This window comes from Podarcis cretensis (genome assembly GCF_951804945.1).
Source record: "Podarcis cretensis genome assembly, chromosome: 3".
Classification (NCBI taxonomy): domain Eukaryota; kingdom Metazoa; phylum Chordata; class Lepidosauria; order Squamata; family Lacertidae; genus Podarcis; species Podarcis cretensis.
In genome coordinates this window covers 93,191,648-93,217,928 of record NC_137172.1, presented here as the reverse complement: position 1 = coordinate 93,217,928, position 26,281 = coordinate 93,191,648, and the positions used below count along the sequence as shown (strand labels likewise).

Here is a 26,281-nt window from a genome sequence, read left to right as displayed (position 1 = left end):
GTCTTCTCAATACTGCTTTCATAGCATCCCAGATTATGGCCTGTTCCTAATTTCTGTATGTGTTAAGAGAGTTATTGGGAGGCACCAAAAGAAGCGTCTTGAGACTCCCTCTCACAGCATTGAAATCAACGATGACTGAAGCATGGTCTGATTCATGTATGTGGATTATCAAATTGTTATTTTATCAGACAGGGATTTGAAAGAACTACATGATCTATTCCGAAATATTGTGGCTCAAGGATTAGAAAGAATAATCTCTTAGGGTCAGATTATAGAGCCACCATGCATCTAATAAACCATTGCCACAGAGTACTGCTGGTAGGAATGTTGAAGACCGCTGTTTACCGGGACCAGACATACTACTATTCACTTGAGGGTACATAACTTCACTGAAGTTTCCTCTCTTGATGAGACAATCCACCTTAAATTTGTCCAACTCTTTAAACTTCTTTTGGCCATTGTTTGGAAACTATACTGAACCCAGCGTGTGACTCTGTCCTTCTGTTGAGCCTTGGATAAAAAATATAGTGTCCTTACATCATATGTTACAAAAATAAGCATTTTTTAGCTAACCATACTGCCTGTTCCATTAGCTTTGGAGGAGCCATGTGAACAGTGTTGTTTTACAATCTATTATGTGTGTGTGTTTGATTATGAATTGTGATTTTTTTAAAAAAATATATATATTATTATTGTAAGTCACTCTGGTTAATAAGAATGAATTAGATGGGAGGTTATAAATATGTGAATGAAAGAATGCATAAATAGCCTTGTCATTTTTCTGTATGAAAGAAAATACACTCTTGTTGAATATTTTAATGCAAGCACTTTACACACTTTAAATCAATATGCCCCCATGCACGGAAACAACATCTGCTCAACATTCCATGTTGCCACTTTTGCTTTTCATGGCAGGTAACAATCATTTCATTTAAAGATCCCTTGGTTTTCAGCATTCATGGTGACTCTGGCAAGCAGCCTAAAAATCTAATGCAATGCTTCTTAGTCACTTGTGAGAATCTTCAGCACAGTTGCGACATATGCATCATCAGGGGGTGGTTTCCTTTGGCTTCCAGGCTGCAGGAACCTCTTTATGGTGGGAAGATTGCTCACCTTTGCTTTGAAAGCCTAAGGCAAAAATAAAATAATAAAACCAAACAAAGTGTTTATATATAGAGAGAAAGAGAGAGCGCATCAGAATAGCTTGTAGTGTATAGGCTAACATCCTTCTAAAGGATATTTGACAATACAACCTGAAGAGTTATTTAGTAAGGAATTATGCCAATATACGTTAACCAACCACCAGAAAGAGAGACTCATTGTCCTGCACATAGAAAGCTAATATTTGATCCACACAGTCTGATTGCTGCTTCCCCCTGAATGGATCCCACTCTGTGGCGCTAACATCTAAATGTGGCAAACAGGTTCACTCCTATTATATGGAAAACAGATGCTGGAATCAGCTGCATAGGTGGAAGCCTCTGGGCATTGCTGGAGCTATGAGGGGTTTTCCCTCGGGTACATCTTCTTGAGTACATGTTTTTCCTCAATCCCCAACTTCCCGTTTATTGTAAGGATGGGGGAGAAATTTGGTTCGATTTGCATTTTACGAAGAAAGTGCATGATTCACGTTTCATGAAACCGGAAACTGAAACACAGCTATCCTTTAACATTTGCACTTCTCTGCATTTTGCTCCCCAGTTAACCTTTTCCACAAAAATGTATATTAGGAGAAAGGGCACAAAAATCTCCTATAAGTGAAAATGACCTCCCCCAAATGATTTATATTAGGGGAAATTACTTGCAAAGGTTAGGCTAAATTGGATACAATAATTGGTTCCCCTGTCTGAAATCATGGAGAAATGGCCATTCGGTGTAGAGAATACTGAGCTGGGTGTACCAAAGGTCTGACTTCCTATAAGGCAGCTTTCTAGAATCAATTGCCCAGAAAGGGCATTATAGCCCCTTAACTATAGATTAACCTTAACTGAACTCTATGCACCTCAATCCAGAGGTCTGAACAAACACATTCTGAACTATAACGAGAGCAGAATTCTGCATGATGCACTCTCCCAACAGTTTACCTGCAGGTGAGGGAAGGATTCAAGAACCTCCGCTTTCTTCTCCTCTACCATTAAGATTGCCTCAAGCAGCTGTACGTCTGCCCAGCTGAGGCAATTGCCAACGAGAAACTCTTTTCCAGCCTGTTTCAGGGCCTAGAAAACAACAATAAAGAATGTGCTTGCTTTGAGTAAAATGTACTCTCTTACCTTAAAATGTACTTTTAACTCTGCCGAGAAATGTTGGGACAGTGTGGGACATTTTCGGGACTTAAATTTAAATGTCCTATAAGCCACATAAGATGATAACCACTCTGAGCACCTTTAATAAACTAACACTGAGAGGGCCCAGCACACATTGTGTGTGTGTCACATCGTTCGTTTAATGCATGTTGTTGCATGACATCACAACATCTGGAGGAGGCCAAGTGCTCCGGAGGAGCTGGCCGCTGAAGCTACAATGCATGCTGGGCCCCCTCAACATTGGCCCCTTTCCAAAAAATATTGAGGGGGCCCAAAACTCATCGGCCCCCTAGAGTTGGTGCACCTGGCCCCCAGGAATCTTTGGGAGAAGGCATGACTGTTTAAAGTTGCACAGTGCTGCCTTAATTGTATAGCACAGATGAAGCCTCACTCTATATTCAAAGAAGTCTCAGGACATAGTAAAACCTGTCTGATATCTTCAAAGAGCTACGAAAAATATGACCTGTGCCATTAGTCCAAGTCATCATTCTCCAGTGAGGAACCTTCCAGATATTGTTTGGCTACAGCTCCCAACATCTTGGACCATTGGTGACCATTGGCAGAGGCTGATGGGAATTGTGGTCCAAAGCTTCTGGAGGACGCAGGCTGATCCCAAGTTCCCCATCCCTGATGTAGCTACAAATAGGAATCTTTGGTGCCATACCTTTTCGTAGACTGGAAAGTACCTGGTAGTGGCCTTCTCAAGGATGGAAGCAAGCTGATTCTCCTTTTGCTCAGGTGGAGAAAAAGGATACATCAGAATCATCCCCATCAGGTCCATGGTTCCTTCCACATACATGTCAATGCTGTGAGGACAAGGCAGGCATGGGTAGAGAAAATTCATCTGTTTAATTGAACTTATTGGGAAAATAGGAACATAAAAATGGGAGGTGGGTCTAGCTCATGTGGCCTGTCGATCTATCCTCATGTATTATTTCAGTGCTTAGGGGTTATCTGAACACCTTAGAAAGAGAGAACTGGAAGCTTCTAAGCAGAATTACCGTATTTTTCGCACTATAAGATGCACTTTCCCCCTCCTAAAAAGTAAGGGGAAATGTGTGTGCGTCTTATAGAGCGAATGCAGGCTGCGCAGCTACCGCTGCACTCAGGAGGCTTTGTGTTGCTTTCGCTGAAGCCAGGAGAGCAAGAGGGATCACTGCTTTCGCTGTGCAGCGATCCCTCTTGCTGTTCTGACTTTGCTTCGCTGGAGAGGTGCTGCGCAGCTTTCCCATTCTGCTTCTGTTTCTCCTCCTGCTTTGTTGGAGAGGCACTGTGCAGAGAGGGAGAGAATATTTTTTTTCTTGTTCTCTTCCTCTAAAACTAGGTGCGTCTTATGGTTGGGCGCGTCTTATAGAGTGAAAAATACGGTAGCTGAGCCTGGGAGTGCTACTTTACGAGGAGGAGAACTGCACAAATAGCTGCCTAGGGACTTGTTGCCAGCTGATGAAAATACTCTTCGCTTCCTGTGTGTCCCACCTGTAGATATGTAAATAATGCCATTATTTACAAAGGCACCATCAGTCTCCAGGGTTCTTCCTCTGTCATCTAAAAGGAAGCCAAAACTCTAAATACTACTCGTTGACATGCTAAAGTAAAATCACATAATTGTAGGTTGTTTGGGTTGTCGAAGAAGAAGAAGAAGTGCCCTTTTGCCCATTGATTTCAGTGGATCTATCCTGAGTGTGATCAGCATTGGACATCACCCATAATATGTAACACGCAGGACAAACACATGCACACACATATGGGTTGGGCATTAGAACAAGTTAGACACCAAACCAGCAGCCCAAATCTTCAAGAATATCTTTTCCCTGGCCTCTCACAGCTTTTTTTCTCTTTCCTAGGCAATGCAAATTTTTGAGCATGTGTGAATACTGTTAATACCAGCTATCTGTTACCAGCTACTGTTAATGCAGCTATCAAGTACAGTATGATGAATCATGATAAGTACTATGCTCTTTCTTTCAGGTCCTTCCCATGGAGGTTATATTTCCCTGCGATGTAGTTGAGGATGGCCTTGGTCTGGACCAGCTTCAGCCCATCCATCTCGACCAGAGGGACTTGATCAAACAGCAAGTATCCATCTTTAGGAAAACAAAGAAAAAAGCCAAAACAAAGTCATTGATCGGTCCAAAATGGTTATTCTGTGAGATTAAAGAAATGTGGCAAGATTCTGCCACAGTGAAGCACTTTCAGAGCTAGCATGTGGCCTAACTTTTTGTCAGAAAGCAAACAGCCAAGCGAAAGTAGCCAATCTACTATCATTTTGCAACACGTCTCATACTCTGAATCCGTGGGCTCCTTCCAAATAGACTGGAGGCTCTTCTGGTGTCAGAGAAGAAAAGCTAGCTTCTCCCTGCTATTATGACCAATGAGTCCAACATTTGACACATTGAATAAGCTCTCCTATCTTTCCCAGGTGCCATCAAGCTCACAACTTAGATAGAAAACCACAACAAATTCTTTACATGGTTTGCAAGGATGGGAAAAATCAGCTTGGCATAGACACAAAGTGCTGTGCAAGGACCACAGCATTAGTTCTGCAGAGAAACCAACCCCTTTTGGCTCCTCCTTTCCCTGATGTGTTTCTCCCTCCCTCCAGCTGGCTTCTATAAGTAACGCGATGGTGTTTGTTTTTGCTTATTTTCCTCTTCTCTGCCCAACACCTTTTCCTTTTGAGTCATGTCTTTTAGACTGTTAGCTTGAGAGCAGGAACTGTCTTGTTTCTGGGAAGCTTTTTGGCTAAAAAGCAGGGTAACAATGCTTAAAATAATTAAAAGGATTAGGTAAAAAAAAATAAAGGTAAAGGAGCCTTGAACGATCAAGTCCATTCAAAGGTAACTATGGGGTTGCAGTGTTCATCTTGCTTTCAGGCCAAGGGAGCTGGCGTTTGTCCACAGACAGCTTTCCAGGTCATGTGGCCAGCAGGACTAAACTGTTTCTGGTGCAACGGAACACCGTGACAGAAACCAGAGCGCACAGAAACGCTGTTTACCTTCCTGTTGCAGAGGTACCTATTTATCTACTTGCACTGGTGTGCTTTAAAACTGCTAGGTTGGCCGGAGCTTTAACAGAGCAATGGGAGCTCACCCTGTTGCGGGGATTCGAATTGCCGACCTTCTGATCGGCAAGCCCAAGAAAACATTGCTGAGTAGTAAACTTTATATCCCGGGCCCTGTTTTAAATATGATTCAAACCTCCAGCCTCCCATGGGTTCTGAGAATCAACCACATCTGGACAGATTTCTACATGCTCAGGTCATTTTAATGTCAGACCCTGGGGCCATTTTATAATCTACCACCCCCAAAGAATACACCACACAAAATAAAAGGAAATAAATAAACTAATTGTTCCAAGGATAGCCTGTCCTATAACCCAGGTACTCAAGTCCATCTATAATTGCCTTCAAGGAAGAAATTGTATGTTGTAGCCTAGATTATATAACATGCAATAAAATGAGAAATATATTTTGCACTGAGGAATGTTACACATTTTGGGGAAATGTTTTTCCCCATTCAGATCTCCAATAATGCATGTTGTATTTGCCATCTACATGACACACTCATGACACACATTTGGGCATCTTTTGTTTTATTGTGTGGGGCAGAAAGGCAGGATAGAAATATTTTAAAATATATTCCTATCAATATAGATTTTACATTTACATTTTATAAGTGGGAAATTCAGAGGGTGAAGGGGCAACACCATGATTTGTGCTTTATGTGCCAAAACACCCTTGGCTGGAGCAAAAGAGATTTTACTTCCTTTGCTGCGTATTGCATGCAGGCCTTCCACTTTTGTCTCTGGTAAACATTTTATGGTTTCAGAAATATCCATGGGTAGAAAAAAGGCTGCTCACTCGTCTGGGCTTACACCCCATTGAATTTAGTGGGGTTCCCCTCTGAATAGGCATACCGTATTTTTCGCCCTATAGGACGCACTTTTTCCCCTCCAAAAATGAAGGGGAAATCTGTGTGCGTCCTATGGGGCAAATGTAGGCTTTCGCTGAAGCCTAGAGAGCGAGAGGCATCAGTGCGCACCGACCCCTCTTGCTCTCCAGGCTTCAGGAAGCTATCAGCAAGCCTGGGGAGCCCGCGAGAGTTCCTGCAGGGTTCCCTAGGCTGCGGATAGCAGCCTGCTGCCCGGAGCATGGGGCGCGCTGAAGCAGAGCGCTCCGCACTTCGGGCAGATATCCGCAGCCTAGGGAGCCTGCTGCCCTTGTTTTTCTCCTCTAAAAACTACGGTAGGTGCGTTTTTTAAAGCTTGGGCTTCCCCCGCCCCAGCCCTGTGGCTGGGGGGGGGGAATATATTTTTTTCCTTTATTCCCCCCCAAAAAACTAGGTGTGTCCTATGGGCCGGTGCGTCCTATAGGACGAAAAATACGGTATATAGGTTTGTACCATGAGTTTACCTTTGATTAACTTCAAATACTGTTCTCTTGTTTTCAAAAACGTTTCTTCAAACTGGAAAAAAAGACAGGAAAACAGATCAAGTTATTTCCATTCCTGTGTCATGCCAATTCTTTTTATTGCATAAAGTTACTACGTGGCTCTTCTATAGAGACAGAAATAGCTAAGAGTGAGAGCTGTGAATTGGGAAATCTCCCGTTCAAAGCTCTGAGCACACAATTGTGCAAATTTCTGGTGCAAGGGGAGTTTTCCAAACAGAAGCAACCAACCTCCACTCCAGCTGCTGCTAAGAGCCACCTGATGGATTCCATTCTTCCTCTGCCTTCAAAGTACGTCAATTTTGGTTTCCCAGACATATTTCTAAGCTGGTGGTTTCCTGATGAGTGCCATTTAATGGGGAGAAGAAAAAGTTTAATTAAATATAAACCAGCAATTGTGTACGCAACCATTCAGGTACAATTTTGCAGAACAGCTCAATTAGGTGGAGCAAAATGAAGAGAATATGTATTATGAATTATATTAAATGTTACAAAAAATGAATAGAATATGTATTATGAAAGGCTGAGCATTATTGTGGTTACAACAGGAAAAGGATCTAGAAGAATTGTCTGATTTCCAAAGACTGCAGTCCCAAGCATGCTTAAGGGGCGAACAAGCTCCAGTGAACACAGTTGAACTCACACCTGAGTTAAAACATGCTTAGGCTCGTGCTGATTTCCAGGCATACAGAATGATACAATTCCTGGATGTCAGCCTGGAGGCGAAAGTCAGTGTCTACACAATTTCTAGTTTTCTCATCCCCTTCAGCACATAAACATGCTGTGCGTGCCTCCCATTATTCCCACCCAGCCTTCCCCCTCTACTCAGTCAAGGCACATGAGCAAGCTCTTGTTCTTTAGCAGGGTGGATTGGATTACAATAGGCATGCCGAGGCCTCCAGTTCCTCAATGGTGTGGCTTACTGAGTGCATAGAAAGGTAAAAGGACCACTGAGCATTAGGTCCAGTCATGACCGACTCTGGGGTTGCGGCGCTCATCTCGCTTTATTGGCCGAGGGAGCCGGCATACAGCTTCCAGGTCATGTGGCCAACATGACTAAGCCACTTCTGGCAAACCAGAGCAGCACACAGAAACGCTGTTTACCTTCCTGCTGGAGCGGTACCTATTTATCTACTTGCACTTTGACGTGCTTTCGAACTGCTAGGTTGGCAGGAGCAGGGACCGAGCAATGGGAGCTCACCCCGTCGCGGGGATTGGAACCGCCAACCTTCTGATCGGCAAGTCCTAGGCTCTGTGGTTTAACCCACAGTGCCACTCGCATCCCTTACTGAGTGCATAGCTACCCACAAAACTCACCACAATATAATAGGTACGTTAGGATGGAACTTGGACTCCATTCAAGCAGCTCTTTCTTCCATTGTCCCAACATTTCCTTACCTGATAATGTCCATGTTTTATGTGATCTTCCATAGGGTGTAAAAGCCACTTCTTAAAAACTAGCATAATCTAGCTGATGATCAGTGCTCATTTCCATGTCAATTACTTCCAGGGGAAAAACAGCAACCCAAAATTTCACATGATGAAATTTGGGGCCGCATTCTAGCATACATTTTCCCTCCACCATTTAAAATTTAGCATACATGGTGATATATCAATCAAAACGCCACAGTTACACAATGCAACAGGTAATGCAGTAAAAAGGGAACCTTAGAATCTAGGATAGCAGTGCTAGCATTATAGTCAGGAAAACAAATGCAGTAATCCCGCAATCTGAATGTGCCCCTGCTTGAGTCTCCATCCTCCTAAATCCAGTTCATTGAAGAATGGTTCAACAAGCCATTGTTTACTGGCTCAATAATGAGCAATGTGCATGTGCAATGTGCACCCACTCCTCTTTTCACATGTCCAGCTTCAGTGCTTACATCCTAGCTAGTTAAACCACATTTGCCATGAGGTCTGAACTGGGAAACTGCTTTAATTTCTGTTTGCAAAAGACAATATGAAACCAGGATAGTTTCTCAGCTCAAGATCATTATGTCTGACTGAGCCAGGTCATCCAGCTTTTCGTGGCAATACCTGACACCAAGGGGGTGCAGGAAGGTAGAGAAGCTGTGTTGTAGTTACTATGAAGTAACTCAACCCAAGCCGAGTTATGGGTATTAGTGCTCAAAGGTTTAAAGCAAACACTCAAATTTCAATTGCTGTCAAAAAATGGATGGATTGGACGGTGCTATAAGATCAGTGTTCTGTAAACAATGCATAGCTCAAAAGCTCTTTATTAGCTTTGGCAGCGTATATTTTAAGACTGGAATGAAATCCACAGCACATCAGAGATGTTGGATGTAATTGCAAGAGGGGGGAAAGCAAAGAGCTTTCTGGGAACGTAGGACTTGTTAAGATCCAGATCCAGTATGCTGGCTGCAAAAATTGCACATGTAAATATGTAAAGTATTTGTTTCATTCTAATTAATAAGGTGATCTAATTATTTAACCTGAAATAAATACCTCCCCTTTAGCTGTTTTCACAAGCTGATGCCTTCATGGCATATCATGAGATGCAGAGGTTAGCAATTGGACCAGGATGGGTGATGGGAGGACAATTAAATTTTCCAGCTGGAGACAACTGAAAGGGGGAAAGGGTATTGCCTTGAGGGTTATTATCAGGGATCATTTGCCTACAGCAGGAAAGTGTTGGCCCACATTTTAAAAATTCCAAAATCCATCTTAGTACAATACCTTTATTAGGCCAACCAAAATGTCACAAAATAGTGTGCAAAATTTCTTGTTCTCTGGAACCCTTTATCTGCCTAGTTGGCCAACTAAGTAGGGCAAAGGGAAGAAAGAACAATTGCCCAATAGTTTGGCTCTGCATGCCTGCATCTGTTAAGGAGCCTTCAGATGGAAGGTGGGAGAAGGTAACAGATATTCAAGTGATGCTCTGTCAGGAGCCGTGCAGGTTCCAGGTTTGCACAAGACCTATCAGGAGGGAGAAACACACAGGGCTCATCCACGCTTCTGCTTCTCCTGTGCCTAGAAAAGATGGGTCGGAGCGGTTTTCTCCTCCTTTCCCAGGGAAAACCCTCTCTTTGGCTCTAAACTGGGAAAAATGGGAGTCTACAGAAAACCAAAAGTGCCATTTGCTTAGATTGAGCTCTAAAGAGCAGTTTTCCCTATGGAAGGAGATGGGAGCAGCAGGAGGGACAAATCCGCTCCACTTCCCAGTGGGGAGGAGTTGCGGTGGACCGCATGGCCACCCACTCCCCACCGGGGACGGGGGACTTTGTCCCCCGTTGCCTGGGGGATCCCGGCCACATCAGAGCCCGGCCAGCCAACCTGCTGTCCAGGGGGGGCGTGGTCGGGGCTGTTTAAACAGAGGGGCGAGCCAGAGGACTTCCTCTTTGGCTCACTTCCTCAATCACCCGCCCTCCCTCCCTATTTTGCAGGTTATGCAATGGCCTTGCTATGGACTTTGGTTGGTTGCCTTGGTTGTCTGAGGGGCCTGGTAGGAATTTTTCCACTTGGCAAATTGGCACTGGCCACTTGGTTTTCACCTACCTCGTAGCAATCATCACAACTTTGTTAGGGTTGCAGTTAGGCATTTTTTGACCTTGTGTGGGGGAGGGGAGGTGTGGCCATCACCTGCCCCTCCATGCTTAAGGGTATTCCGTTAAAGGAACCCAGGGGTGTTGATTTAGTCTGAAGCCCGGCTGGGGGCTAGGGCCTTGACACGACCCCGACGGAAATACCAGGGGGAGCTTGAGTGGGTTCGCATCGACAGGGCTCCCCCTACCGGTGGCTTACCCCCTTACTGCACAATGGGCAGGAGTCAGGTATGGTTAGGTCCAATCAATGCCTAAGCCAATACTGCTCACATTCTGTAATTTCAATAAAGTTGTGGCCCAAAATTTGCCCAATACATAAACCTAATATCTGTGTCCTTGTGTGAGTTATTTCCAACGAGGGGGTGGCTGCGGGGTCTCGACACGCATGGGGAAATGCGGATAAGTTGAACTCCCATCTCTGGAAATGCAAAACCCAAGCATCTCCCTCCAGGTCTGACTCTCTCCCATGCCCAATGGAGGTTCCCTGGTAGGTGAGAAAGAGGAATAAAGAGAAACGGGGAAGACTTTAGACCAGGGGTGTCAAACTCAAATTCATCGGGGGCCGCATCAGCAGTTTGGTGCCGCTAGAGGGCAGACGTTCTCTGGCTTGTAGGCTGCCGCGCATGCGCTGAAGAGGCGGCTTTCTTGTGTAAAAAAAAAAAGCGAGAATAAAAGATGAAGGCTGGCGGCCGCCGGCGGCTACACGGGCCACATGACGAGGTCTGTCTTTGACACCCGTGCTTTAGACTAACAAAGATGGGGTTTGAGTAATTCTTCCAAAGAAATGAGAAGATGAGGCGTTTTGCATTGGAGTGGTTCAGTGGTGGCCATTTCTCAATATAGAAACAGGAAAGTGATGCCATCACCACTTCGTTTCGTGCACACAGATTCTGCAGTCTACACTATTCAAGTTATTTGGTGTGTACAAGTTGTTTCAGTGTGAGGCAGATACCAGCAGCAAAGCACCTTGTTCATATTTTCATGCAAAAACAACCCTGCTAAAGAGGCACTCTTCTGGGTACACTGCCTATCAGGAATCATCTGTACTGTCGGATAGGCTATCATTTTAACTGCACATGTTCCACTCTTATATTATCTGCACTCAAGTTCATGCAAAGCTTGTCTGACACCCAAGGCAGGAGTCTTGTTAGAATGTACAGTAAAGAACACAAAGAGAAAAGCAGCTGGTCCCTGGTGCCCCCCCCCCAGCCATAGCCCCACAATACCTGGGGCAAGTGTACCCTGCTGCTCTATCCAGGCCTCTCAGCACCAAAGAGTATGCAGAAGAAAAGCAACATATTCTGGTTTGGGGGTTTTGTTTTTTGTTTTTTGCAATTTATATGGCCGTCAAATCAATAGGTGCTGTTGTATGCCTAAGCCAATCCTTAGCTTGAGGGATGTTTTGCAACAGATTAAAAGAAAAAATATGCATAATAAATAATATTTAAATGCAGCACGCGCACGCGCACACACACATTTTTGTTAAAAAATGTTGTCTTGGAAGTAAGTGTCACTGGTATTTACTTCCAGGAAAGTGTGCTTAGGGAATCCCATTACAGAAATAAGTGCCATTGAATAAGTGCCATTACAGAAATAAGTGCCAGGGCAGTATGCTCAGAGATTACAGGCTTTGTTTTGCCCCTTCAGATGATGGTCGTTCATTCCTCACTGGCTGCCCACCACCCGAAATGTATTTGCTCTATTAAAATAAGAGGCCCAACAATCTTCCCCTTCCCTCCAGCAACATAGTATGCAGCAAATCCATGTGAAATCCCCATTTCTCACAGCAAGAGGGATCTTTTGCTGAACATGGGGGTCGAACCCATCATGACTCTGAGATTGCTTTCATCTAACTGAACATCAGCCACTCTTTATTATAGTATCCTTTAACCAACCCCACACTTTCACTTTTTGCCCTGGCTAATCCACCCCATGCTTTATTCCCACTTTCCTTGCTTTCCTCAATTAAAATACAATTATTTATCCCCTCCTTCCTCATGCCAAAGGCTAAGTAAAATATTCTTGCATTGCTGCACACAGCTTTCTGGGGTGAATATTTAACCCAATATCCACACAGAAGCTAATTTAAAGTCTCTCAGACTACAATCCTATCCCCACTTAGCCTGTGAGCAAGTTCAACTGAACTCGATGGGGCTTACCTCTGAGTAGAACTGTATAGGACTGCACCTGTTAAGGCTGAAAAAGTTGCTTATTTCCAACCTCCAGTACTAACCTTTCGCAAAGCCGAACTTAGCTGATCTCTTTCTCCACACGCAGATAAATTGTGCCTTCAAAAATCTTGCAGTCCAGGAAACTCCACCTACTTTGGGGGAGTCTCTTCCTCTTGTCTTACCACTCAGTTAAAAAACAAAACAAAAAACAGAAACTTGGGCTTAGTTAACATTACTAAACTTATGTGAGCATGCACGAATAAACAATGTTCTATCTGAAACTGCTGTATTTATTGTTTTTTAAAGGTAGATCAAAATATCCCATATCACGCATTCAAAGCAGGTGAGAAAGGGTCCATTATGCTTTATGTCTGAGACAATCCTGTGGACAGAGCTGCACATTTTTCGTGGATTTACAATGCATGATATCTGCATTCATCACATGATGACCAAAGGCTTCACACTTACCTGGGAGAAAAGCTGTAAAATGCATTGGGGCTTGCTTCATTCTGAGCAAACAGTGCTTGGGATTGGAGTCCACATGACCTCACTGAGCAAAACGGGTCTTAATGGGTCCATTAAGGTATGGATCTGCTACGATTCCAAAGGTACTGCACCACCACAACCACCAAACAGAATTAAACCCAGAGCAAAATAGGTATTTCCACCTCTGGTGAGTCAGGACCTAATGCAGCTCCCCACTACAGCTGCTCTATGCATCTCAGACTGACAGGGCCAGTGGCTTCCTGTCAGGTGTAAAAATGGTGCCATACACTTCCTGTCACGTCATGCATGAGGCAACCTTAATTTTCCACTTGCTTGAATTCCTGATGAGAGAATAGGAGGACCAGCTCCAGGTCTGAGGTGGACCAATGTAGGACATGGGTGGCGCTGTGGTCTGAGCCTCTGAGCCTCTTGGGCTTGCCAATCTAAAGGTTGCTCCTGATGCTCTGTCCCAGCTCCTGCCAACCTAGCAGTTCGAAAGCATGCAAGTGCAAGTAGTGTAGCACCTTGTTTTGCGACCAGGATCCGTTCCACAGCCCTGGTCACTAGCTGAAAAGGATGCAGGGCAAAGTGCCGCATCTGCGCATGTGCGCAGAGCGGTTTGTTCTTCTGCGCATGCGCAAGTGACAAACCCGGAAGTAACCCGTTCCAGTACTTCCGGGTTTGCCGTGGATGTTCGCTGGAACGGATGCTAGATAAGGCAGATATTCGCAGAGGTATTACTGTAGATAAATAAGTACTACTCTGGCGGGAAGGTAAACGGCGTTTCTGTGCACTCTGGCTTCAGTCACGGTGTTCCATTGTGCCAGAAGTGGTTTAGTCATGCTGGCCACATGAGCTGGAAAGCATGTCCATGGAAAAACGCTGGCTCCCTCAACCTGAAAGTGAGATGAGCGCCACAACCCCATAGTTGCCTTTGACTGGACTTAACCATCCAGGGGTCCTTTACCTTTACCTATCATCAAGTCCTGGAGACGTTTCCAACAGCTGACAACTCTGGTTAATGCAGTCATCTGAACAGCCATTTTTAGTCTGCATTTTCAAGAGGATCAGCTTTACCTATGTGTGTGTATACAGTGGTACCTCGGGTTACAGACTATTCAGGTTACAGATGCTTCAGGTTACAGACTCGGCTAACCCAGAAATAGTACCTCGGGTTAAGAACTTTGCTGCAGGATGAGAACAGAAATCGTGCGGCGGCGGTGCAGCAGCAGCAGGAGGCCCCACTAGCTAAAGTGATGCTTCAGGTTAAGAACAGTTTCAGGTTAAGAATGAACCTCCAGAACGAATTAAGTTCTTAACCCAAGGTACCACTGTACATTGTCTTTCTGGCAAGCCATGCTTGCTATCTCTCCTGATTCCTGTGGTACCTCACTTTCTGCTCTCTGGCTACTCCCACTGGAAAAGTAGATAGAGCTGAAGGAGGAAGTTGGGAGATAAGTACCCTTTCCCACTTCCTCTTTCAGCTCTATGTTCTTCTCAGGGTTTGGGTCGGCACGTGAGCAGCTGAACAGAAACTGGAGTGACCAAGAGAGTGGAAGGGAAAAGGAAGTGGATGACAGGGAGCAGAAAGTGGGGTGCTACATAAATTAGGAGAAAGACTGCCAGTCGTTCTATCCCCCCCCCCCAAGGTGCCAATCTAAAATTTGAAAAGAGGAAATGCCAAAGAACACCACTCTTCCAATATCCCCCTTCAGCTCTGTGTACTTGTTCAAGAGGGGGAAAGAGACGGTAACTATCTCATGACAAAGAGGACCTGAGTATAATAGGTTTCATGAGCACCAGGGGAAATATTCAAGGGTGCCATTTTATACATCATGTTTGTGACCCCAGCCTAAGTATTTAAACTGGATAAAAACACAGAATTCTTTATTACAACATCATTTTCGTTGTTTTATTGCCAAATGCTATCTATCTTAATATATTGCCCCAATCTAGGTCTGGAATCTCCCACTTCCTACCCCCCAAATGCAGCCCCCCAAATGCAGCTGAAGAGTTTTGGATTAGCATTTATCTCAAAACTTTATTAGTTAGTCAGAAGCCAACTGGATTATTATTTAAAAGCAGCCCACTAGCATTAAGAAGCATTTGCAATGCATTGTTAAAGACAGCTGCTTCCCAGATAGGAGTTAACGCAGTGCAACATATGCCCAGTTTTCATTTCCTGTTGAAAACCCTGTTTGCTGTTGTTACAAATTTTTCATTGGGCGGCGGCTTCCTTGGACTTCCAGGCTGAAGGAACTTCTTAATCGTAGGGACATCACACATTCTTGCTTTAAAAGCCTAAAATTGCAAATGTTGCAAATCATTCAGAGCAAGTAAGTTAGGTATGCAATCTTAAAATTACAGTGCTGAACAAATTTGAAACCAGTGTGTCAGGCCCAAATCCTGAGAAGTGTGAGTTCGCTGACTGCAGCCCCCATCAACGACTGTCAGTTCCTGAAGTCTCTTGGGGAAAACCACAATAGTAAAACCAATAATTCATACTTTCCAAAACAAAATGCTAACCAAAACACAGCTACCCCTTGGAAATAGGCCCTTCTCTGAATTTTGCAATGCAGTTCTGCAATGAAAAAATGTATACAAAAATGTGTATATTAGGGGGAAATGTGCATAAAATGGATAGCTCATATGGAAAGCAAGAGATAAAGGTTTAGGATACTTTGCTGCAGGGACTTGGGCCTTCAACGTAATATGAGATAGAAACTAGGGTTGCCATACGTCCGGAATTTTCCAGACATATCCGGGATATTGCTATCTCTAGCAGTGTCCAGGCAGAAATCAGCAAAAAATGTCTGGATAATCTGGACATATGGCAGTTCATGCAGGCAGTGCAATTTTTGGCTATTTTCCTTAAAAATAGCCCCCAAACAGCATTTATTTACTTTTATTATTTTTTTGTGATTTTGCCATAAAAAGCTTAACAACTTTGGCCCCTGAAAACCATTTTTGTCTGGATTTTCACTGTTTGAAATATGGCAGTCCTATGGAAACTCTAGCTTTCATTAGAATGGTGTTGTGTTGTATAACATACTTCCTTGTTCTCAGGAGTATCAGCATCTGACTAGCTATACGTGAGTTTGGAAAATGTCGAGGACACAATCAGTCAAATGCCTGTTCACTTCAACTGAAGGTTTATATTACTGAGTACACGGTCATTGTTAATTCAGCTACTTCTTTTACCTGCAACAAAGGAAACTGCGAGAGAATGGTAGACTCCTTCTCTTCTGCCATTAATAGGGTCTCAATCAGTTGGACATCAGCCCAGGTCCACTGGTTGCCAAGAAGGAAAGGTTGCCCGTTCTCTTTTAAAACCTACGGAAGAAAAGTTCATTGCATGCATGTACATGGCAGTACGAAGTGAGGAGGTAGCTACAAGGCGAGAGGGCCTTTTCAGGGTGGCACTCATATCTAGAATGTTCTTCACACAGAGGGTCATCTAGTGGCCATGCATTGGTTATTAAGGCACCAGGCAAAGACCATTTTGTTCTTCCAGGCCTTTTAGGGTTTATGCATTTACACCCCACTTTTTACCAAAGCACGTGGTTCTGCCAAACCCTAACTAGCACCAAAATCTATGGCCTTTCACTTTCAACAAAATATGACATACCAGAACATGGTGCCAGCATGTTACGTACAGTAAAGGTAAAGGTAAAGGGACCCCTGACCATTAGGTCCAGTCGTGACCGACTCTGGGGTTGTGGCGCTCATCTTGCTTTATTGGCCGAGGGAGCCGGCGTATAGCTTCCAGGTCATGTGGCCAGCATGACTAAGCCGCTTCTGGCGAACCAGAGCAGTGCACGGAAATGCCGTTTACCTTCCCACCAGAGCGATACCTATTTATCTACTTACACTTTGATGTGCTTTCGAACTGCTAGGTTGGCAGAAGCAGGGACCTAGCGACTGGAGCTCACCCCATTAAGGGATTTGAACTGCTGACCTTCTGATCGGCAAGTCCTAGGCTCTGTGGTTTAACCCACAGTGCCACCCGCGTCCCGTTACATACAGTACCTTCTCATAAACTGGGAAGTATCTTTTTGTGGCTCGTTCAATGATTAAACTAAGATTCTTCTCTTTTTCTCCAGGAGGTGATTTGTGGTGAACCCTGATCATTCCCATCAGATCGGTTGTTCCTTCCACGTACATATCAATTCTGGGGGGAAAGAGAGGCAATGTCATCCTAAATAAACTACAGGCTGCCCTGATCATTAGGCGTTGCTGAGGCTTAGCTTCCCATGTGTCTGGTTTCGGCTCCAGCACTTGATGGGATGCAAAAGCAAATGGTGGAGGAGAAGGGAGCAGGTGGAGCTCAGCATATGTGCAACGCATACTTGGATGCATGCTGAACGCGCTAGTCCCAAGGCCACCATCTGAATGATCAAGGATCAACACAGGGATCTACACACTCAGTGCGGGGTTTACAGGTTAGCAGGTGTACTGAGCTGGCATTCCTATGTACCTGGACCAAGTCTCATAGGCCATAGAAGAATTTACTTCCAAGGAAACATGCATAGGCTTGAATTCGGGGGGGGGGGAGGGAATATCTGCTCCTACCACATACACACACCTCCTATTTAGGAACACCTTTATTGCCAATAAGTACTGGGTGCAACATGCTTATAAAACTGCACTGTAAACCAAATCCTTCCCTATCTCTGTTTGTTCTGCCTTTCCTCCCACGCCTTCTATGCCTTGCTTCAAGTGGTGTTTGTAATATTAACAATCACGCAGGGGTAAAATAAAACAAAGAACTTGATTAAAGCAAGCTTGCATTCAACGCCTAACTCTCTCTGACCCTCCAGCAGTTTTTGCTAAGACACTTCCTGGTAGCTGTTTCCTGAATCTGTGCTAAGTTTCTCTCCCTGACTGCTGTCCTCTTGCTTAGTTCCAGATATAAATATTTATATAAATATAATCTATATAAATTAAATTTTCTGTTTTACATTTTAAAGTACTCATTTTTACATCCTTAAGATATCAATGACTTCCCGTCTTCTCCTTCCATAGCTCATTTTGCATATCATAAAGGTAAAGGGACCATTAGGTCCAGTCATAGCCGACTCTGGGGTTGCGGTGCTCATCTCGCTTTATTGGCCGAGGGAGCCGGCGTACAGCTTCCAGGTCATGTGGCCAGCATGACTAAGTCGCTTCTGGCGAACCAGAGCAGCGCACGGAAACGCCGTTTACCTTCCTGCCGGAGCAGTACCTATTTATCTACTTGCACTGGCGCACTTTCAAACTGCTAGGTTGGCAGGAGCCGGGACTGAGCAATGGGAGCTCACCCCATCGCAGGGATTCGAACTGCTGACATTCTGATCGGCAAGCCCTAGGCTGTGCCACCTGCGTCCCTCATAATCGTATTAGGGTGCTCCTAATAAGCAGCCCTGAGGAATGCATGTGTATAAAACACATAAAACATGAAAGTTCAAAAATACTAAGAAAAATGCTAAAACACACCCTGGACAGCTCAGTTGGGTAGAGCGTGGTGCTGATAATGCCAAGGTTGCAGGTTCGATCCCCGTATGGGACAGCTGCATATTAAAGTTGTAGTAGATGATCCTCAGGGTCCTATATGATTCTTCCAAAGTCTTAATCCCTTTGCACAACATTAGCCACTGCAGGAGTCAGAGAGGTACCACAGGCTATCGGGTTAACCCTTCATCTGCCAATCACTCTGCAGAAAGTATTGATAAAAGGCTACTTTCAGTCAGGCCCTTTTCTCAACAAAAAGGCCAATTTATCAATGAAACCATACCCTATTCGAATAAAACATGAACCAAACAAATACACTGAGCAAGGCTGAGACCATGTTTAGCCTCTAGTCGACCTCAGAGACCCCTCCATCCACGTAGCAGGAAATTCTTCCTGAGCCTCCTGCCTGTGAAACTGGTTTAACAAGAAACTATCTAAGCAGACCTGTCAAAAAGGCAGATCTGTGTATGAGTGAAACTGGTCCTTGTCATGGATTCTGGAGTCGAGGTATTCACCATTTCAAAAGGATGTCTCAGACAGGCCAGGGAGGGCTGTTAGCAGGTATTGTTGGCCAATCAAGATGCCTGACTTGTAAATATGTCAGAGAAACATGAACTCTGAGCAGGATCTGATTTACATAGAATCATAGAATTGTAGGGCGTAGAACCCATTTTTATGGCATCTGTATTACAATTTGGGGTGGCCTTTCTGTTACAATTTCTGAAGCTTTAAAAGGGTCTGCACATTCTGCTCTGGGCTCCTGACCTCCTTACGTGTGTGTGTGTGTGTGTGTGTGTGTGTCTGTGCAGACTCTGTTGCAACAGATATGCAATAAAGAACAGCCAGCCTTGCTTCCTGTTATTAGGTTCCATCTCAGTTTTCTCTGACCAGCAGTGGACCTTGACAGGAGTGGGGCTGTAAAATCCAACCCCAATTTTTCTTACATGATTGCTATAAATATGGAAGAAATGTATATGCAAAACATATGCATATGCTTCTTCACAGCTGTTCCAAGACCTTTTTGCTACCTGAAGCTGAGCCCAGAGGGTATCCCCCCTTCTAAGTTATTGCTGTTGCTATTCAGTCACCAGTTCTTGCCTTCATTTCTCCTCAAGTGGGTGGCGCTGTGGGTTAAACCACAGAGCCTAGGGCTTGCCGATCAGAAGGTCGGCGGTTCGAATCCCCACTACGGGGTGAGCTCCCGTTGCTCAGCCCCCGCTCCTGCAAACCTAGCAGTTGAAAGCACAAAGAGCAAGTAGATAAATAGGTACCACTCCGGCGGGAAGGTAAACGACGTTTCTGTGCACTGCTCTGGTTCAGCAGAAGCGGCTTAATCATGCTGGGAACATGACCTGGAAGCTGTACGCCGGCTCCCTCAGCCAGTAAAGTGAGATGAGCGCTGCAACCCCAGAATTGTCTGTGACTGGACCTAATGGTCAGGGGTCCCTTTACCTTTACCCTTTATTGTTTTGTTATATTAAAAAAGCAGGCGCTTAGGCCAGAAAAAAACCTTGCATATTAGTGTAATATGGCTTCTAAAAAGCATACTGTGCTCTCTCCTTCAGGTTTTTCCCATAGAGGTTGTGTTTTGCAGCAATGTAGTAGAGGATGGCTCGAGTCTGCACTAGCTTCATTCCGTCAATTTCAACCATGGGGACTTGTTGAAAGAGCAGAAATCCATCTGTTGAAAGAGAATCATCATGTCAGCCCTGGCAAGTTCCTGTACTGCTTTGCATGGTGAACAATGGGAAAGGAACAATGGGAAAGGAAGCATTTAAAGAAAAAAGGGGGGTATTTCATTGGTTGAACCTCTGCCCACCCATAGTGAGAGCAGAGATGCTTGTAACACCATTTCCAATGGTGAAGCAGAATCAAAGTAGCTGAGTTCTTGTTCACACACACCCTGCCCAAACACACTTGCATTAGAATTTCTTGGCACACACACACACACACACACAGAGAGAGAGAGAGAGAGAGAGAGAGAGAGAGCGCTCTGGATCTGGATGAAGTTATTAAATCTGTAGCCTTACCTTTTAATAACTTTTCATATTGCTCTCTTGTTTCCAAAAACTCTTCTTCAAACTGAAAAAGCGAGAGGACTAACATTTCATTTATTTATAATCAACCAAGAGTGCTGTAGCACGTTAACCAATAAATTTATTACAGCGTATGCCTTTATGGGTCATAGCCTACTGCATCAGTGACCATCTAAGTGGACAATTTATATAACATGACAATAGAAAGAATGAAACTTTTAAATAGAAGTCCAAAGGCTAAGCAACATACGAACCAGCCATGGCTGTGTTACGAGACTATACAGAGCATTAATGGATTATTATGGATCAGGGATATTGAGTGAATAAACATAATTGGTTGATATAGGACTTTAATTCATGTAGAAGCTAGATTAATCTTTTCCTAGTCCCTGGCATGCCAACTGTTGTTCTGTTAAGTGGTTCTGTTAATTTCAAACAAGAACACACACTTGTCTATCATGTTGAGAGCTCATTTCCATGTAATTTATTCCAGAAAGAAAGAAAAAGTGGGACTTCCGGGTTAGCGCGATCGGCTAATGGCGGATTCCCTCCGAGCTTCGGAGGGAATCGGCTCTGCTGAAGACGGGTCTTACCACGCCGGCGACGCGGGGACCCTTAGAAACCGCAGGTGCGGAAGCCTGCGGACTTGGTGACTCAGCGGGCACCTTTAAGCGCCTTCCCCAACCCACGAAGAGTCTTTTTAAAGGCTACGGAGAGGGTACGGGGAGCGGCGTGGTGCTGTGAGTAGACCGCTACTTCATTGGAGCGAAGCCGCGTAGCCATGGCCAGAGAGCGCTGACTTTTTCCCCAAAATTCGGACTGGAAAACGAACAACCCGTGAGTAGAATGGAATCTGGACTTTAAAATTTATATCATTGAATTCGGTACAACCGGGGGATGTGCTAAAGGGAAGTCCGCACCCCCCCTATTTACAAACGATCTAAAGCAAGGATCGGAGAACTAAGGTGGAGAGTATTGTTTTTGGTGTCAGATAAAAGATATTTCCAAGAATTTGACAGGAGAAGTCTTTGTGCTGGAGAGAAAGTGAGGAATTTTGGAAGCTTTTGTGTAACCCCCCCCCCGAACCCGGGAGCGTCCTGTGTGCGAGCCGGAGGAAAAAGAATAAGGAGTTTGACAGCTGTCAAAGGAGCTGTCAAACGGGCGGTTAAAGTTAAGAACTTTGTTATTTAATGATTCTCTGAATTAAAAGTGTTGCACTTGAATTGAGGTGGTTGGAAACAACGTAGCTATAAACAACAAAGTAACGGACTGTTGGAAAAAGGACTATCAAGCAATTGGAATCCCCCTAGGGGGAACTAGAGACATTACAATGGCTGCAGAGGGAAAATTACTGGCAGAGATAGAAAAAATGTTTTTTCTCGTGGGAATCCTGCAAGAGCAGAGTACGGCTATGAACAAAGAACTTATGACCTTGAACTCTAAAACAAACAACTCTGCTGAATGTATAAAGGATTTGACTGAGAAGGAATCTGCAGCTGAACCAGAAGAGACATTTTTGGAATTGGTGGAGAGGAAAGAAGGGGTGGAAAAATTACAGGAAAATACCAATCAGAAGCCTATATTCTCAGGAAACAAAGAAGAAGATCTTCGGATTACAAATCTGCGAAAGATGAGAAAGATGAAGGAGGAAGTCCCTGGAGTACCTGGAATACTGGAATCTAAAAGAATAAAGAAATATGATTGGGACTTCCTCTTTAAATATGGGAGATTAGCTGACCTTTTGCAGCAATTGCTTTTAAGTATTTTGGATGGAAGAAAACTTGATGTGACTGTGACAGAACTCCTTCGAGACCTGAGGACCAACAAAAAGGGTTACCAACAAAATTGGCAGAGAGAGACTGACAGAGACTTGAAGGCCTCGGATGTGAGGAATCCGGGCTAGGAACTGTTTTTGTGGACATTCGCTTGGGAAGGGATGGAAACCGGGGTAGGGAGGGAGGGGAGAACAGAATCTCAAAATTTTATGATTTTTGTATTTGGCTATTATGACATATAACTAACTATTATATGAAGGAAGAAATTCTTGGAAGGGAAATTAGGTAGACCTTAGAAAAAGGATTTAATGTTTATAACAGAATTGGATAAGTTAAATGTGGATAAGTAAAAAGAGCTAAGTTCAAAAATAACAATAATATGTTAAAGATGAAAGACCAGAACTTGCGGAATTAATTATTGGAATTGGGATGTATGAAGAGGGGGTGGGGGGAAGTCAGGGAAAGGGGGTAAAGAAAGTAAGAGTATGAAATTATACATGTTTTGTTTTTGTTTTCGTTCTTGTTTTGTGTGTGTGTATAAAATGTGAAAACCTAATAAAAATTTTATAAAAAAAAGAAAGAAAAAGTGTTTGCAGCCTGCTTAACCTGGAAAAGGTAAAGGTAAAGAGGGACGTGGGTGGCGCTGTGGGTTAAACCACAGTGCCTAGGACTTGCCGATCAGAAGGTTGGCGGTTCAAATCCCCACGACGGGGTGAGCTCCCGTTGCTCGGTCCCTGCTCCTGCCAACCTAGCAGTTTGAAAGCACGTCAAAGTGCAAGTAGATAAATAGGTACCGCTCTGGCGGGAAGGTAAACGGCATTTCCGTGCAATGCTCTGGCTCGCCAGAAGCAGCTTAGTCATGCTGGCCACATGACCTGGAAGCTGTACGCCGGCTGCCTCGGCCAATAAAGCGAGATGAGCGCTGCAACCCCAGAGTCGGCCATGACTGGACCTAATGGTCAGGAGTACCTTTACCTTTAGTAACCTGGAAAATGTGGGAGTAAGATGAGGGAGTTGGAGGCAGCATCCCAGCATACAGTTCTTTCCTGATTTCCAAGTGGCCCTATAACCTGACAGCTTTAGTGACAATTTCAACATTATAGACCGGAGTGTGGGTTGTGGGATATGTGATATCCTCCTGTAACAAAAGGAAGCCTTGTGGCTGCCTTGGTTATGCTTTCCTTGGTTTTTGAAATAAAAAATATTGCATCGAAAGGAAATGTGTCCATGATGTTGGGTGACAGCCAAGGATCTTACTCCTATCGTTGTGAAATAATGGGTTATGTACCTGTGGCTTCCCTGCCAAACCATCTAGATCAGAAACCCAGTCTCCTGTATGCTGATATGGTCCTAAGGATGTTCTAATTGTGGCAATGGTTCCCGTGGTCATCCTGGCATAACTTAAACAAGCAACTCATCTGCAGATTTCCTTCTGGAAGAAAACAAAGGCACAGACCTCGACACCTGCAGCAGCTAACAGCCAGCGAATGGATTCCATTCTCCCTCTTCCATTGAAATAATAAAGCTTGGGTTTCCCAGCCATGGTATTCAGGTGCTGGGTATTCTGGAAGGAAAGAGCGGAAAGATGGAAGTGTTTATGGGGAGGCTGAAAGCCATGCAAACAGTATAGGTTTGGGGAAGAAAATTAATACAGTGGTACCTCAGGTTACATACGCTTCAGGTTACATACGCTTCAGGTTACAGACTCCGCTAACCCAGAAATAGTGCTTCAGGTTAAGAACTTTGCTTCAGGATGAGAACAGAAATCGTGCTCTGGTGGCGCGGCAGTAGCAGGAGGCCCCATTGGCTAAAATGGTGCTTCAGGTTAAGAACAGTTTCAGGTTAAGAACGGATCTCCGGAACGAATTAAGTACTTAACCTGAGGTACCATTGTAAATGGTAGGATTTTTATTGGTTGAGATATGAAGGGAATATACCAGCTGCAGAGGAATTCCTGGGCTGGCCAATGCAAAAATGACCTGGCCAAGCGAGGGCCATTAAGAAACAATAGAGAACCATTGAAAACCACTGGCAAGACAAGAGAACTGTCCTTCCCCCCTGCCCTGAAGTGTGAACAGAGGGGATTTGGAAGGATGGCCAGGTAACTGGGTGTGAGGTGACAGGAAAAGAGTGTACTGAGGAGAAGGGAGAACAAAGACAGAGATCCATCTTGGGCAGGCTGACTGAAGGCAATTGGGGGGGGGGGGAGATGCCTTGGACTCCAGTGCTGGCACTGTGGTTTAAACCACTAAACCTCTTGGGCTTGCTGATCGGAAGGTCAGCGGTTCGAATCCCCATGACAGGGTGAGCTTCCGTTGCTCTGTCCCAGCTCCTGCCAGCCTAGCAGTTTGAAAGCACAACAGTGTGAGTAGATAAATAGGTACTGCTGTGGTGGGAAGGTAAACGGCGTTTCTGTGTGCTCTGGTTTCCGTCACGGTGTTCCGTTGCGCCGGAAGTAGTTTAGTCATGCTGGGCACATGACCCGGAAAACTGTCTGCGGACAAACGCCGGCTCCCTTGGCCTGAAAGCGAGATGAGCTCCCCAACCCCATAGTCGCCTTTGACTGGACTAAACCGTCCAGGGGTCCTTTACCTTTAACTTTACCATTTCTTAAAACTACAACAGCCTCTGCCGTGTCTTCAATTCTCCAAAGGAGCACAGACCTGGCTTGAGGTCCAAGATCCCTAGAATCCTGTGCGCAGCTTGGCAGGGATTGGGGTGACTTATAACAATATTTTGCAGGAGGTACATCTTACAATATTCATCTCAAGTCTGGGAACTAAATGCAGATCTTTGTTTTCTTTGATACGTTTTATTTATTATTCATGTCTTTATTGAAACACACTTGCCTTTTCATGCGCAGGACAGCTTATTATGAGTGATATGAAGTCACACAGAACCAACAATAAAACTGAAAAGCTCCACGACATAACAAAAGCTTTCAGCATCCAGCTGGTGGCCAACTCTCCAATGAGAGCATGACAACAGTAAAATCACAAATCCTAGAAAAGCATCACTCTGTGGCCAAATACCTTATGAAACAAGCTTTTTTAACATTGCTTTTGAAAGATCAGAAGACACAAATGTATACAGATTAACCTTCCTTAGAAGCTTGCTCTACCGGTTGATTCAGTTGTGATCTCTCCAACGAACATTTTTTTTATCACCTTGGGTGCCAAATTAATATGCAGCTGTAAATTCAACAATTGTTGAAGCTACAAAGCCTTAAAATTGGCTTAAAATTAAGGTTCTGTTACAGGAATCCAAAAGAGCAGTATTGTATGTCTTAACTCCACCCAAACTCTGATTTAGCTGGCAAGCAGACAACTTCTGCCTTTGCCATGCTTTCTGCCAGTGTTCATGTGCCTCTGACAGTTGCCTGACAAGGAGAAAGGCAGCAGGTGGAAGATGAACCTTCTCTAAGCATGGAGGAAATGACCACGAATGCTTCATTTGCTGAATGTTTGCTCTTGAGGCAAGAGGCATGCAAACTCATACAGACTGGCATTTCCTTTTTGCCTGTTAAACCGTTCTTCAGAAGACATAGATTAAATGCAACCACGCCAACATTTTTTATGATTGCTGTCCCTGCTTTCTTTGTATAGCCTTAACTTAGTTATTAAAGACATGGATGTGCATCAGGAACTAACCTCGGAGCCTTTGGTGTGAGCGTCAGGTGGTTCTTCCTGTTGTGGACAAAAAGCTTTGCCTAAAAGCAATTAAATCCTGGAACTCCTCCCACAGAGGTGACTTTGCCACTCAAACAATAAAGATAACGTTCCAGCCTCTGTTTGAGTGAACCTAAAGCCACGTTCGCAAGCTCAACAAGGATTTGCAGTTCCTTTCTGCACTAGTACTGGCTACTTTGTCACGTCTCGGTTCTAAAGTGTCTGTTTTCTACCCCGGATTAAAGATATTCTCTCTAACGTGCACACAATGTCAAAGATGATTTTTAATGTCATGTGTGAAAACACCCGGAACTTTCAGATCTGTGTGGATTTAAATATAAG

The 26,281-nt window shown here is 44.3% G+C and overlaps 1 protein-coding gene across 1 annotated transcript; it reads right to left on the bottom strand.

Moving 5' to 3' along the window:
• Positions 1-801: 801 nt before the first annotated feature.
• On the bottom strand, positions 802-26,043 carry LOC307213492 (uncharacterized protein). Its single transcript, XM_079971412.1, has 15 exons — positions 25,922-26,043; positions 23,728-23,835; positions 20,491-20,542; positions 20,009-20,141; positions 17,000-17,141; positions 16,172-16,303; positions 15,152-15,271; positions 14,433-14,505; positions 12,547-12,672; positions 6,982-7,088; positions 6,715-6,766; positions 4,255-4,387; positions 2,968-3,109; positions 2,085-2,216; positions 802-1,128 (listed from the first exon to the last, which is right to left on the bottom strand). Exons 2-15 carry the CDS (start codon positions 23,812-23,814, stop codon positions 1,003-1,005), a joined length of 1,557 nt encoding a protein of 518 aa, XP_079827538.1. The 5' UTR covers positions 23,815-23,835; positions 25,922-26,043; the 3' UTR covers positions 802-1,002.
• Between the last annotated feature and the right edge of the window lie 238 nt (positions 26,044-26,281).